Genomic DNA, 15,904 nt, shown 5'->3' on the forward strand with positions numbered 1-15,904 from the left:
GGGTTTTCTGCAAATTGGAGCAGAGAAGTGGGCTATTGTTGCAAAAATGCCACAACTTACCTCACAGCCGTTAGATGCAGATCTAATGGTCAGAAACGATGGATGGCAGACACACCATCATCACCAACTGAGTCTTTTATAGGAGTAGGAGTAGAGAAAAATGTATAAATTGTAACATTTGGTTCTGCTCCTTGGCACGATCGATAGATAGAAATAACGATTGGAAACGCTAGGGCGGGGCTATTTCCGCTAGATAAACAGGGTACGTAGTAGCTAGGTTGGCGCATTGTCGGTTTGGTCACATGCGGTCCGACATGTTCTAGTGTTTCTAGCAAGATGCTCGTGCATTGCACGATGTTGATGGAAAAGGTAAGCACAACTTATAAATTGACGGATGGAGTACTAGTTATATTGATGCATATAATTAAGCAAAGTGATCGCACAGGTCGGTCTTGACTGGAATGAGAATGCAATAGCACAAGAACAATTATGGCCACGATAATGCGATTGCAGTGGTGGTTACAGGAGGCAAGAAGAAAGATGCATCCATCAATGTACGACCTCCTCCTCCTCAACTTAGTGCGCCGGGCCACCGGCCGGCGGCTAAGGAGCGGTGGCTTTTATGGCGAGGCCAAGGTGCTTCTCAGCAAAGGCATCCAAGGCTTCTAGCCGGTTGAGGAAGGCCAACGTCGTAGCGTCCTTAATGGCCTTGTAGATACCTATGTACACGATTTGCTCGTACATGCGGATGTGTCGGTCGATGAATTCTTGCAGGGCGAGGCGCCTCGTGGCGAGCGCGACCTCCAGGTGGACATTGTTCGTGGTGTCAGCGGGCAGTCGCAGGGCCACTAGTGCTTGAATGAGGTTCCGGCCATGGAGGCCGATAAGGGTGGCAGGCGATGTCGTCCCCGAGCTTCTTGAGAACGGTGAACTTTTTGGTGGTGGAAACGATCATCTGGTCCAACTGAGAGTCATAGTTGGCATCGATGGCGGCCATCCACTAGTCGGTCGCGAACATCATCTGAGATGATCCTCGGCGCCATGTCGCAGGCCGACGTCGTGGACCATCTGGCACAGCTGCTTGCCGCTCACACGTATCGCCGCCATGGGTCTGGAATGAGAACTTTGGCGCTTAGTGTAGGTGCTTAAGCAAATTCTTAGGTGCGTACGATGTGGTAGATGAATTGGAATGGAGGGGCTCCTTTATATGAGTGCAAACTGCATTGCATTCACATCGTGCAGCCTCTTTTCTCGGTCCTCCGCCCATTACTTCCCTCATGCATGCACGATGCTAATTGAAGGAGGATGCATCATTGGCCGTTCAACATTTCGAGAACCGCTACCCCTCCCTCGTCTGCATTAAAGCCGTATCGGGAACTGCACCACCTGCTGTCAAATCGAATAGTACTGCACCGCCCGCTGCACGCCCGGCTGAACATGCCTCATCGCCTCCATCAAACCCCTCCGTTAAACCCGCATGCAAGCCGAGAAACCTACTCCCACTACTAGGAAAAACCTTATACACAGAAGTTTATCAGTAGCGCGGTTTAAAAATGGGCGCTACTGCTAATTAGTAGTAGCGAGGGGTATAAAAACCGCGCTACTACTAAGTTGATAGTAGTAACGAGGGGTATAAACCCGCGCTGTTACTAAATGGTCTCCAACAATGCCCCCGGGATAGGCCATAGTAGTAGCGAGGGGTATAAAACCGGCGCTATTACTAAGTAAGTAGTAGTAGCGCAGGTAAGACCCCCACGCTACTACTACACGTGTCCACCCCGGCCCGATCCCTTCCCACCAACCGTCCCACACCACCCCCCGTCTATCTCAGAAAAAAAAACACGCAGCCCGATCCAGATCCCCAACCTCCTCTCCTCTCCCAACGCACTCGCCGTCGGCCTCCCTTCCACCTCCTCTCCTCCGTCCGCCCGCCGTCCCCACCAAGCACCACCCGTCCGCTACCGCCACCACCTCCCTCTCCCTCTCCACCTGCGCGTGCCGCCTCCCCCAGCGCCCCGCCCCCCTCGTCGTCTCCTCTGGCGGACGGGGTCGGCCCCGCGGCGACGACGCGGGGCGATGTGTACCTGGGGTGGCAGCTCATGGCCGCGGCCGCGGCGGGCGCCCCCGCGCGCGCTAGAGGAGACCAAGCAGCGGCAGAGCAGGGAGCTCGCCTCTCCCTGGAAGCCGCCATGGAGCGCCTCTGCAGCTCTCCCGAAACCCTTGACGCCGTTTTCCGCGACCAAGCAGCGCCAGAGGAGGGAGCGAGCGCCGCTGTAGCTCTCCTCCCCTCCCCTCCCCTCCCCGTCAGGTCAGGTCAGGCCCCCTCCCCTCCCCTCCCCTCCCCTTGCATTGTTCCTCTTCCTCCATCTGCTTTCCTTCCTCCCCACATCTGATCTGATCTGATTCCTTGGATTTGTGCAGGCCGGCTTCGATCTGGTCACCCTGGCGAAGAAGACGCCCTCCGGCGTCGCCTGCTGCTACGGCTGCGGAGGGGTCCCCCGGCCACGTCGAGCCGGCCACCTATGACCTGGTAAGCAGGCACATCCACGGGCTCAGCTCGCTGCCATTTTTAGTGTGTTCATCGGCTGTACTGAGAAAAATATGATAGAATGTTGGGATTGAATCACATAAAAGATATCTTTGTACAATGATGCCAGCACAACGGGAGTCATCCAGCCTTTTAACACTGAATATAGGGTCAGTTGATGCCAAAGTGATTAAACAGTTAGAATACAGTTAGTGAAAAACACACTAATTTGATTTGCATTACACAACCTTAATATTTTAATTCAGAAGTAAAAGTCAGTTTCAATTACAGGAAGTATCACACAAGGACGTGCATCATTGTCCACGACACCATGCATCTGAAAATAAGCAATAGGTCAGTAAAAGAATACAAAGCTGCAGTCTAGTCAATTACAGACAAAACAAGAAGCAAATCTAATTTTAACACTGTTGGTACAGGGAGAGAGAGAAAGAGATGTTTTCTATGGATCAAGAGCTGCTTAGAGTACCCATGTAGCAATTTCCTTCCCAAGAGCTGCTTAGAGTACCCATGTAGCAATTTCCTTCCCAATGGTACTCACGAAGCCTACTGCCTTTTTTTAAGAAAAACAAGAAAGCACGATGCATAGATCAGATTATCAAGGGAACAATAATCCCTTTGCCAATATATGCTTCCAATGGATAGATGGATACGATACTACTAATCAAAAAGAGAATGAGAGAGCACATTGGTTTGATATGACAAAATCAGTCCTGGATATGGTCATGGAACTATGTTTTGACTATAGCAGGGAAATTAGTAGGCACTCCTGTTTGTACGGGACATAGAGTTTCAGTATTTTTTACAAAAAAATATCATGGACACTAAAGCAAGTATTGAAGATGCTTTTCTGAAATTCATCTACATAAACTTCAGACCTGTAGATGGGAGTTAACTCTCTTCCTATTTTTCCGCATGTAGATTAATGTAGTTTAACCAAATTAGTTAGGGATGATAGCCCATTCATGAGCAATATTGCGAGATGTTGGTTGCCTTTTAGAGAAAATCTGGATCGTGGGGTGACTCTGGCTGTAAACTGAACTTTTGGTTCAGTTAAAAACCAAACTGTCAAATCTGGACAGAACTGAAGCTCTGATCTGCTCTGTTACAACTGAAGCAAAATACAGTACTGTAGTTAGTGAAAACATCTCAGTCAAGTGTGTTTGCTGTGCTGCTAGATTGAAAGAACTTAAGCCGCACTATAGAGTAGATAGTTCCTGCTACTATCTTGAGCTTCAAGCTGATTCTTAAGCGAATTAGTAAGTTGAAACATCCTCGCGCCGATCTGTTCACAACTGAAATGAATTACAGTTAGTTAGTTAGCTAGAACGTCTCAGTCAACTGCGTCTGTTGTGCTGGTAAAAGAACCTAATTTGTAGGATACATCCTGCAGATTGGAACAAGTATGTGTTTGTTGTGCATCTGGCGTGCCAATTAACCTTCTTACTTCGTTCTTGTTCTCGCAGAGGCGTACGATTCGCTAGATCTGAACGGGAACATCACCATAAAATGGGATATTATGTCATGGACTCCTGATGGTTATGTTGTGAGTCTATGAATTAGGCCAGCATTGGTTTTTACTGAGGTTTTGATGACCTCAACAAGTAAGTAGCATGGCTAGTGATTGGCTACATACAAACTCAGCTACAAGCAGTATATATACATATAGTGGACTACTGGACTCAAGTGCAGTGATCAGCAGATTGTGGATAATAATCTGGTCACCCTTTGGTGGACCAGGCCGAGAGCTTCGCGGAGGAGGACCCACTGGAGCCGGCACTTCACGGTTTTGAGATCTTTGCTTTCCCATGCAACCAGTTTGGTGCGCAGGAACTTGGCATTGATAAGGAAATTGTTCAGATTGCCTGCATGCTAAGTATCTGACTTCTGACAAGGTAAGTGTGTGCCTGATACTTCCTCCTTTTTTGGTGTCTCTGTTTCAAGCCGAAAGAAATGATTTCTTTAGTGTAAAATGTACACTATGACTGCTTCCATAACAGTTAACTATATTTAACTGAGGAAAACCGATCCAGCATGTCTTATCTATTCATTGCTACTTTGTATGTGCCTTATGATATGTCCTCGTATATGTCTGGACTGAAATACGAGTGTCTTGGTCCTTCTTATATTATTTTTTATGATCTCAGTCAGCCTCTTTCGCACCCATTGTGTCGAGGACCAATGCCAGTATGTTGATTTTGATGTCATTTGATTTGTGAGTAAATAGAAGTTAACCTGATTGTGTGGTTGCTTGAATTTGCCTGATTCTGTGTTTCTTTTCGGCTTTATGTTTTTCTATGCACTTTTCAAATCTATATGCGTTCTTATATAACTATTCTCTGCACTTTTCACTACTAGAAAATAGCTTATAGCTTCAATTGTGCATTACGGCTTAAATAAGAATCTCTGGAAAAAAATGTTGGACACTGGCATCTATATGTACCGCATTTTTTTCGTGCCATTCTTCTGAAGAATCTGAAGTTTCTGAACCTTTGTTTGTAATGCTGCAGGGTTCTGGTAGCGACGATGACGGTCGTCGAGAGGTTCATGGACTGGACGGTGTCGTGGCAGCCGATGTACAGAGAAGCGAAGCTGCTGCTCATTCTCTACCTCCGTCCGCTGGTGGCGAGGCACAAGGACGACATCGACCAGTCCAGTTTGAGCTGAGGGCCAGAACGAGGGACGTGACCACGTCACAACTCAAGGCAGCGGCTGCCGTCAGTCAGGTGTGGCTCTTCGAGGCTATCCAATGTGTTTCGTCGCCGCTGCAGGCCGCGAGATCAGGCCGGGCAGGCGCAGGTGCCGCACATTGACGACTGGTCCAATTTTCGGATCGGGCCATAACAACTTACATAGGTAGTTGCTTATGTAACTCTGCGATATAATGGAATTATACATGAGTTGCTGCTACAAGAAGAAACGTAGTTGCTTATGTAACTGCCCGATAGAATGAAATTATACATGAGTTGCTGCTACAATGAGGAACTGGAGAAGACACGACAACTGTGTGATAGAATGAATTTGGTTGATTTTTTTAATTCCTAATAAGTTAGGAGTGGCGTGGGGATAAAATGGCGCGCTACTAGTATTTAGGATACTAGTAGCGTTGGGATTATAGACACGCTACTACTATTTCATTAGTAGTAGCGCGGTTCATAATAGTAGTAGCGCGGATTGAACCCTCGCTGCTACTAACAATGTTAGTAGTAGCGCGGGTTCGACCCACGCTACTACTAACTTTTAGCTGTAGCGTGATACTAGTAGCGCGTGTACCCGCGCTACTAGTAGCCATTTTACCCGCGCTTCTAGTAGCCTTTTCCCTAGTAGTGTCCGGCCACACGTACGTTCAAGAGCGGGCCGGAATTAAACGCAAGACCGGACGAGCTCCTCCCGCCCGCCCTTAGTTTAAACGAGGCGAGACAGACAGCGGGCAAGAATCGCACCCCTCCGTCGCTCCCCCATCTCATCCTTCACCATTTTCTCCACTCTTCCGATGGCTTTCGAGGAGCCGTTCTTCGGCATACTACCTGGCTGGGTGGCCCGCCGAGCCCTGCGGATACGGGGAGGCCGCTCGGTGCTTCATCAACCTCGCTTGGCCTGACGGAGCCAGTTGCCGCCCCAATCCGACGCGTGGTTCAGCAACTCGCCGCTCCAGCTCAGCTCGATGAGGAGTGGTGAGTTGCTCCACGCCGGCACGGCGACAAGCACGCCGATACGGGCATCATCGCTACCGCGTCTTACCATGCCGCTAGTATCTGCGGTGGCCGTGCCTCCCGTGTCTGTGGGCGCGCCTCCCGTGCTTGCGGCCGTGCCTCCCGTGCCTGCATCAACGCCGTGCAGGCAGAGATAGAATCCGGGTGTGTGGAGAGTGCCGAGTCGGTGGCCAGCTTCTCCATGTCCGCCGCCATCATCGAGAAGAAGTAGAACACGGGAGGCCGCCGCCACTTGGGTCCCATGAAGGCCAACGCCGAGGCGATGACTGCGCATTCAGGTGGTTTCTTTGCTGCTTCATCTCTTCCGAGGACCTTCGTCGACCCCGCAAGTGTCTGCTGGACATGAGGAAGGCAATGGGATCCGCAGGAAGCCATTTAGATTAGGTATTCCCTCTCCGGCTGGCGGGAAATATTTGTTCTAAGAATGGATAAATTGGATGTGTCTATAACTAAAATAAGTCTAGATACATCCATCTCTAGGACAAGTGTTTCCGGACGGAGGGAGTATTAATTATACCGAGAGCCGATTTAGCACCGCTTAGTTCAACTAAACGTAATGAAATCCATGATGTTTATATGAAGATCCGGCTGTTTTATACGAAATCCTGCATGCTTATATGAAAACAGACCGTGTTTGCACCAATTTCATCTGGTTGGTTAGAGTTGTGAAAATGTATGCCGCTGGCGTTTGATGTCGTCCTCCGTGGAAGGAAGCGGGAGGAAATTTGTCGGCTGCCGCTGGAGATGCTCTTATGCTGGAAATAATAGTCACATCCAATTCATTTTAGTTAATTGCATGTACGATTATCCCTCTATAAAAAGTTAATTGCATGTCCAGTGTACACATGACTTGTAGGGTGGCTACAACTTCATACAGAAAGTTAAAAAGAAACAAGTCCATTCTTAATCTTGTATTCTAAGTACTCTGTGGGTTCCATTGACAGTACAATATCGAAAGAAGTATATATTAAATAAGTAATATATAATATAAAAATCTAAAGTTAAAGATAGAATTCGAACTCAGGTCATCGCGTTGCGAGCATCCGGCGCTAACCAGTCCAACACATTTTTGTTGTAGACCATGCTGGAGATATATCTCCATGTCTACTCTTATACTCCATTCGTTCCTAAATATTTGTCTTTTTCAGATTTCAAATGGACTACCACATACGGATGTGTATGTAGACATATTTTAGAGTGTAGATGCACTCATTTTGCACCGTATGTAGTCACTTGTTGAAATCTCTAGAAAGACAAATATTTAGGAACGGAGGAGGTAGAAAGCAGAGTTGGTGATGATGGTGTGCGTGCCACCCTGCAATATAGGCCGTCAGATTTATATCTAACGGATAGGAAGGAAACTATGGCAATTTTGCAAAAAGATACACACACCCCTCTCCACGTTTGCAAATAAGGCCTTCCCTCGTTCATCCTTTTCTCCACTCTTACTAGCAATGTTCCTGTGCATTGCAACGGATCCAAAATAGAATAATACATGTTCACAAACTTGAAAGAAAAACACTCTAGTTTGGTGTATATATCACTAAAAATATACTCGTATTAGGTTTCACTCAAAATATATTCCTTGTTGCTGTTTTTATGAGGTGGGGGAGGGATGTGGTTGGTTTCAAGATACTAAGGGGTTTCCACAAATTGGAGCAGAGAAGTGGGGTATTGTTGCAGAAATGCCACGACTTACATCATAGTCGTTAGATGCAGATCTGATGGTCAGAAATGATGGATGGCAGACACACCATCATCACCAACTGAGTGTTTTATAGGAGTAGAGATAAAGAAATAATGTTGGTGATGATGGTGTGCCTGCCATACTGCAATATAGGCCGTCCGATTTATATCCGACAGATAGGAAGGAAACTATGGCAATTTTGCAAAAGGATACCCACACCCCTCTCCACATTTGCAAATTAGGCCTTCCCTCGTTCATCCATTTCTCTCACAAGATAAATTACTCATATAAATGCATCTTGATGTTCCATGCAACGCATGGGCATCTTGCTAGTATCTCATGAGATAAACTACTCATACAAATGCATCTCGATGTTCCGTGCAACGCACGGGCATCTAGCCAGTTTCTTTTAAAATAGTTACTGCGATAATTGGGTTGAAGTGATATATTATATGTCTGCCCCGAATGATTTCAGATTCACTAGTAGTAACAAAGAAAAGGTTGTCTTGTTAATTAACAGAAAACAGGGTGAACACTATCACATGAGGCTGGTGAAAACAAGCCACATTGGGTTCAGCGTCATCGTCACTACAGTTGTGCGCCTGCGAGAAGTCTACATATCGAGGGGGCTATGGAGAAAAAGAAGTATCGAGTATGTCTGAGCGAGGCACAAAGAGACAATGTTTGAGAGAGAAACCAATTGACAGATTAAGATCAGATTGAGTTGTCACCCTTCTGCTGTCATTGTTGGGGTTGGGAGGGGGTGGGGAAGGGTAGGAAGAGAAAGACATATCGAGAGTGTGCGCGGTAGGCACAGAGGCACAACTAGCGAGTGTATGTGTGTGTGTGTGTACCTGTGTGTATTTGAAAGAGGAGTAGATAGATTACTATCAAGATCGAGGTGCCACCCTACTCCTTCGGTGTCGGGTAGTGTGTGTGTGTGTGTGTGTGTGTGTGTTTGAGAGAGAAGCCAGTCGATAGATTAGTATCAAGATTGAGGTGTCACCCTACTCCTTCGGTGTCGGGAAGTGTGTGTGTGTGGGTGGGTGGGGGCAATGACACTTACATATCTCTACACTTATAAAAAACAGAGTTGGTGATGATGGTGTTCTTGCCATCCTGCGATATAGGCCATCCGATTTATATCTGACAGATAGGAAGGAAACTATGGCAATTTTACAAAAAGATACCCACACCCCTCTCCACATTTGCAAATAAGGCATTCCCTCGTTCATCTTTTTCTTCCACAAGATAAACTACTCATACAAATGCATCTTGATGTTCCGTGCAACGCATGGGTATCTTGCTAGTAGGGAGAAGGAGTTTGTGTGACCTATATCTATATTAAGGGATAGGTAGATAGGATGTGTGCGAGGCATACTTAAAGCATCACACAGATAAACAAACGGTGTGCATGCAAGTGCCGGAAAAATGAAGCGATAAACAATGTCTACATGTGTGTGTGTATGTGTGTGTGTGTGTGTGAGAGAGAGAGAGCGAAATCTCAAAACAAAAGGTGCTCTGCTGGAATCACATTGTATGTATTCATATGGTTCCGGAACTGAGTTAACCTTAGGCATATGTGTGAGAGACATAATTATCCTTTGAGACATTAGTGGCTGTGGGTGGGCAGAATTAAAGGGGTGGGCATGTTCGATAGAGAGAGCGTGTGTGTTTCTATGTGAGAGACTTGTAGGACGGGGTAGAAAGATGAATTCTAACCTTGATGGAGGGAGAGAAATACACGAAGTGTGCGTGCGTGATTCCAATGCCCACGGGGAAATGAGATATGTATGCGTGTGAGAGAGATTTCACAATTCATTCACGTATCACTATCTAGCGATCTTGGACGTGCATCGCTTGAACATAAATCAATATCTACTTCGTATCGTGGCCAAAGGTACAATATCGATTCAACGCTATAAAGATTGGACACTCACATATCACATTTTTTTCTATCTAAATAAACCTTTTCAATTGTGCATGCCAAAGTTACAGTGATGTTTCTTCAAACAACCAATGTAGCTATCATGTACATGCACCATTGTTATTCTTGCATTCAAATTCATTAGTCTTGGATGATTTAAGGTTCTATTATGAAGTAATATATGTAATATTCATATATGAATTCAACGGGTATGCAATTTATGAAATGGAGGCTATGTAATCATATGAGGTAACACTTTTAAGTAGGGGACTACAATATCCATTTCTTTTGTTGGACTACAATATCCATTTCTTTTTGTGCGCCTCTACACTAACACGTCAATGCATTATGTTTAAAGTAAATAACCAATGGCACTAAATTACCTATTTACACGAGAAATACATAGGGTGAGCGTTTGATCCCTTTTTTTGTGAATGCGCCTCTACACCCGTACGATTGGCCGCGCCCGTGTGAACGTCCAAGTTATCGGCGCATCATCCTGAGTTATTGTATTTTTTTGGGGTGGACTTCACACCAGTTATTAACTGCTGACGCGTGCCCCGTGTACACAGTCTCGCATGACCTTCCCGCTAGCACATTCCAAAGTTAGTTGAAACTCGATTCGAACGATCCCGCGGGTGGCAAAATCTCCCGCCTCCTTCTAAAATTTCCGCCACCTAGTCTTTAGCATGCGAAATTCCCCTTTTGTCCTTGGTGCATGGAGAACAACCGTAACAATAACGCCCTCATCTACATAATAGGTCGGGGCTGCTTTGGTAACTTCCGGTTCCCCCCACCACAGGCACCCCCATTTCCTCTCCCCTCCCGCAAAAATGACTAACTCCACAGTGTCGGTGTCAAAACCGGCGGATCTCGAGTAGGGGGTCCCGAACTGTGCGTCTAAGGTTGATGGTAACAGGAGGCGGGGGACATGATGTTTACCCAGGTTCGGACCCTCTCTATGGAGGTAATACCGTAGTTCCTGCTGGATTGATCTTGATGAATATGAATATTACAAGAGTTGATCTACCACGAGATCGTAATGGCTAAAACCCTAGAAGTCTAGCCTGTATGATTATCATTGCCTCTATGGACTAGGCCCTCCGGTTTATATAGACACCGGAGGGGACTAGGGTTGTACAAAGTCGGTTACAGAGAAAGGAATCTTCATATCCGGGCGCCAAGCTTGCCTTCCACGCCACGGAGAGTCCCATCCGGACACGAGAAGAAGTCTTCTGTCTTGTATCTTCATAGCCCATCAGTCCGGCCCACGTCACATAGGCCGGACGGCCGAGGACCCCTTAATCCAGGACTCCCTCAGTAGCCCCTGAACCAGGCTTCAATGATGAGGTGTCCGGCGCGCGAATTGTCTTCGGCATTGCAAGGCGGGTTCCTTCTCCGAATACTCCAAAATAGTCTTTGAACACAAGAATCGTGTCCGTCTCTGCAAAACAAATTCCACACACAACCGCAGAGAGTATAACATTTCACGAGTCCAATCCGCTGACACTTTTTGTAGCGTGACATCACGTTGCCGCCCGGCCATTATTTCAAACCATTTTTAGCCTGCCGCTCCATATTTCGAGATGCGGTTTCATTTGGCACGTCTTGTCAAAGCAGAGATCGTGTCCCCTTATTGCGGGATTCTCATCAATACGGGCATGGGTAATCCCACCGTGTCGTATGCACGACCTTCGGAATAGGCGAGTTTTTAAGGCGAGTGGGGAGGCGCTTGATATTCATTGCCTTTATAAAGAGATAAGAATTCACCCCTTTCACCCACGCCTTCTCTCTTTCTGCCCCCCCATTCTCGAGCTCCAACACCCAAGTTCTCATCTTTTCCGCCCCAAGAAAGCACTCCAACCATGTCCGGATCCAGAGCACAGGGCAAGTGGATGGTCTCCTCCGTCAAGGAGAAGAACATTATGAAGCTCCGGAAGGAGGGGTATTTAGTCAAAGAAATCCCCACTGGCTCCCAGCCCAGGGGCAGATCATCCCCACTCCGGAGCCCCATGAGAGGGTGGTGTTCATCCCCCACTTCGTTCGCGGGCTGGAATTTCCTCTAAACCCATTCGTCTGCAGACTCATGTTTTACTACGGGCTAGATTTCCATGATCTAGCCCCAAATTCTTTCCTCAACATCTCAGCATTCATTGTCGTGTGCGAGGCTTTTCTCTGCATCCCACCCCACTTCGGATTGTGGTTAAAGATCTTCAATGTGAAGCCAAAGGTGTTGGGTGGCCAACACGCAGAGTGCGGAGGCGCCATGGTGAGCAAGATGCCTAATGTTACATGGCCCAAAGGCTCCTTCGTGGAGACCATCAAAGGGTGGCAACAATCGTGGTTCTATATCACAGAACCCTACGACGCCACCTGGGCCGCGGCTCCCAAATTCAAGTCCGGAGCCCCAATGCGGCTCACCTCCTAGCTGGAGAAGGGCTTGAATTGGACTGCGTCGGACGAGCTGGCAGCACTACAGACGCGCATCCAGAGCATGGTGGACAAGAACATAAAGCTTGTCAACGTGATCTAGGTGATGCTAGTTCGTCGGATCCTTCCATGCCAAAGCCAGACCTATAATTTGTGGGTGTTCGATCCGGCCGAGCAACAGACCCTGCAACATTTCTTTGGCGCCACGCATGAAGGCATTTGGAAGGTGCTCTTCAAGGCCAATGAGACGTGGCCAAAGGAAATCGAAGACCGTGGGAACAACCTGACCCATCCCGCCAGTCTGATAAGTTTTTTGCATTTCAAGGTGAATCCTTTACTTACTTATTCATCGAAGATACCTGAGCCTCCTATTTATTTTTGCAGGGTTGGACAAAGAAAGCGGAGCGGATCAAGTGTCCGGCTCCGCTGCCCAAGGAACTGACCATCCCGCTTATGACGAAGATGCTGGTTCTGGCGCCCTACCAGGCGCCGGAGAAGAAGGCCAAGGGAAGGCCAAGGAGACCAGAAGCGGTCTCCGTCGCAAGGGTGCTTCAGACATGACGTCCAAAGACACCGAGACTCGCTCATCCGCCGCGGGAGACAAAGAGGAGGAGGAAAGAAACTCTCCCCCTGAGGGGGATGAAAGAAGAGGGCGTCCTCTAGAAATCTGGAGGTAGAGGCGTCCAAGAGGGGAAAGGGTTCCCTCGCGGATAACTCTGCGTGGGACTTCGACAACAGCCCTGAGCGGCGCTCCCGAGATAAACCCTTGGCTGAATTGTGAGTACTCCAAAACCCGGACGCATTCATATATCCGGCCTATCTACTTCATAGTCTTAACATGTTGAATCATGCATGTGCAGTCCTGCTTGGTTCAACCTTGAGCGATCCTCATCTTCGGGGAATTCGCTGGACCCAAAGGCGATGGACAGCGGGATCCCTTTCGGCGGCCTCCTCTCCCAAGGCCATGGATGACACCGAGGTGTTGTCCCAAAAGATCCCAGGCCAGGGAGAGACTCAGGAGGCCATCAGGGCGGCGCCGGAGGGTGAAGCCTCAGCCGCCGGACACATGGGGGAGCAAATCCCCATGGAGACTGGCGATGCGGTCCATATTCAGTTCGGCCCCCAGCCGAATACGGTCCTGGAGACCTATGTGGCTCTGGAACCTGGCAAGCAGCCTCCTTCAAAAGGAGGAGGTGCACCAATTCCTCCGGTGACCACTGTCCAGCCAGAGGTGCCAGACACTCTAATGGAAGCGCTGCGAAGTGCCTCCATTGTTGAGGAACAACATACCCTTATGTGTACGGTGGTTGAGAGGATTCAGTCCACGAAGAGCGAACTGACCGAAGCCTGCACAAGCCTTCTAACAGGCTTTGAGGTAAGCAACACAATTGTGTAAAAACTATGTCACAGTATAGACAGTAGCCCCTGAGAGACTGTCCGGTGTTCGAAAAGAAAAGCCGGACAGAGGATCAAACAAGTTTCGTAGGAGACTAACCAGATGAGTCAATGTGAACAAGTAGGCGGCGTTACCGGCTGCGACCTCTCATACTGCTGAGGTTTCCGGACTGAAGCAGAGTCTGGAGCGGGCTGAGGAAGAGCTCAGTCGCGTGAAAAAACAGCTAGAGGATAAACAAGGTCTGCAATGACATTCTGTATATCAGAAAGGATAGATGATTTGTAATGACTTTAGTGCCATTTTATTTGTAGGAGCGGCGGCTGAGGTGGAGGCTCTCAAAAAGGAGCTGGCCGAGGCCAAAAAGAAAGTGGCAAAGGAGCAAGCCGCCCGTGAAAAACATGAGGCCAGGGTTAATGAGGTCCAGCAAGAGCTCGAGGATGCCATTAATAAATGCGAATCATTGGAGCACGATATTGCGGATCGAGAGACCGAACTCGCCAAGGCTCGCCAGAGCGTGCAAGATGCCCGTGTGGAAGCCCAGGGCGCCCTCCAGGAAATCCAAGAGGCTAAGAAAATTACGGCGGTTAAGGCCTTCATTCTGCAAAGCAAATATGTGAAGAAGAGGTATCTCTTACTAACCTGGATTTGGAGTTCTCCAGGGGCATTTGCGAATCTGCCGGGTAGTGTTTCCGATGCCGCGGAGTTCTTTCGAGCCGAAGAGGGGAGCTCGACAGCTTCTGGTCACAGTACCTTGCGCCAGAACATCCGGTGCCCTTTAGGGTGGCCGAACTGGCCATGAAGGATTTGATAGTCCGGCTATGGCCTGCCGAAGCCATACCCAGCAGCTACTTCGGGCTCGTGAAGCGGCTGGTCAATGCCTGCCCCTAGCTTGACGTCGTCAAGCGGTCGGTCTACATCGAAGGTGCGTGGATGGCCTTCCCCCGTGTCAAAGTTCAGTGGGCGAAGATGGACGCCGTCAAGCTCGCGACTGAAGGACCGCCCACTGGCAACGAGCACCGCACGCCCGAGCGGTATTTTGACGATGTCCTGAAGGGATCCCGTATTGTGGCGGAGCAATGTGCTAAGGATATTATCTTTGAATTAGTACATTCATGTTATCCTGTCTTGTACTATGAAACAAGGTTGTTATGTAATATAATGCTTGTTTTTTATTTAAAATTTTACCTCATGTGGGGCCGTTTTCATTGAATCTGAGAGTTGGCCAGTCGTCGGCTTCAGCCCCCACGTAGTTAGTACGGGGGTGTTCGGGATGGAATCTAAACACTCTTGATCCAAAGGTTTGGTCCTTGAAGGAGGTGTTTAGCGCAACGAACCAGGGAAACGGACTATCTGGCTTTATCACCCTCACTTAGCCATAGGAGTTTGACAATAGAAATTTAGGCGCATCCCTAGTATTTGTAAGTCCGAACGTGGGGTGCTGTAAACACCTGATCGGATAAAAACCGACTTATTGCATAACGCAGAAAAAATCGGAAAAGATTTGTAACGTCTCGAACAGCTGACCGGCTCACACCGCATCATGACAGTCCGTGTAACACCCCGGATTCGATGCGCCAGGTGTCCGCCAGTTATTTGCCGTAGTTGCCTTGTCATTTACTTGCGTGTTGCATTTTATCATGTCATCATGTGCATCTCATTTTGCATACGTGTTCGTCTCATGCATCCGAGCATTTTCCCCGTTGTCCGTTTTGCAATCCGGCACTCCTGTGTCCTCTGGAGCCCCCTTTTGCCTCTTTTCATGTGTGGGTGTTAAACGTCCTCGGAATGGACCGTGATTTGCCAAGCGGCCTTGGTACACCACCGGTAGACCGCCTGTCAACTTTCGTGCCATTTGGAGTTCGTTTGATACTCCAACGGTTAACCGGGTAACCGTAAAAGCCTCTTTTGTGTGCAGCCCAACACCCCTCCAAAGTGCCCCAAAACCCCTCCAAAGCCCCTCCATGCTCTTTGTCGTTCGATCACGATCGTGTGGGCAAAAACCGCACCCCATTTGGAATCTCCTAGCTCCCTTTATCTATAAATATGTCCCTCTCTCCCGAAATCACGGATGAAACCACCCCTAACCCTAGCCTCCTCCTCTTCCGCGCCGTCGGACATGTCCGCCGACGGCCGGACATGTCCGCGCCGCCGCCCGGTCCAACCCGCGCCTGCCACCTGGCTCCCGCGCCATCTCCGCCGCTGCGGC

At 48.4% G+C, this 15,904-nt stretch overlaps 1 protein-coding gene across 6 annotated transcripts; it reads left to right on the forward strand.

Annotated features, from left to right (window-relative positions):
- The first annotated feature begins 1,820 nt into the window (after window positions 1-1,820).
- On the forward strand, window positions 1,821-5,583 carry LOC119275223. 6 transcript variants are annotated; one of them, XR_005135566.1, is made up of 5 exons: window positions 1,825-2,313; window positions 2,422-2,530; window positions 4,012-4,149; window positions 4,248-4,440; window positions 5,056-5,583. XR_005135566.1 is itself a non-coding variant. In XM_037556027.1 (4 exons), exons 1-3 carry the CDS (start codon window positions 2,100-2,102, stop codon window positions 4,427-4,429), a joined length of 462 nt encoding a protein of 153 aa, XP_037411924.1. In that variant the 5' UTR covers window positions 1,821-2,099; the 3' UTR covers window positions 4,430-4,440; window positions 5,056-5,583. The 6 variants fall into 6 exon arrangements, 1 of the variants encoding a protein (XP_037411924.1); XR_005135568.1 differs by having other exon boundaries at window positions 4,286-4,440; XM_037556027.1 differs by lacking the exon at window positions 4,012-4,149 and having other exon boundaries at window positions 1,821-2,308; window positions 4,286-4,440.
- The last annotated feature ends 10,321 nt before the right edge of the window (window positions 5,584-15,904 follow it).

This window comes from Triticum dicoccoides, chromosome 3B, assembly GCF_002162155.2.
Source record: "Triticum dicoccoides isolate Atlit2015 ecotype Zavitan chromosome 3B, WEW_v2.0, whole genome shotgun sequence".
In the NCBI taxonomy this organism is placed as follows: Eukaryota; Viridiplantae; Streptophyta; class Magnoliopsida; order Poales; family Poaceae; genus Triticum; species Triticum dicoccoides.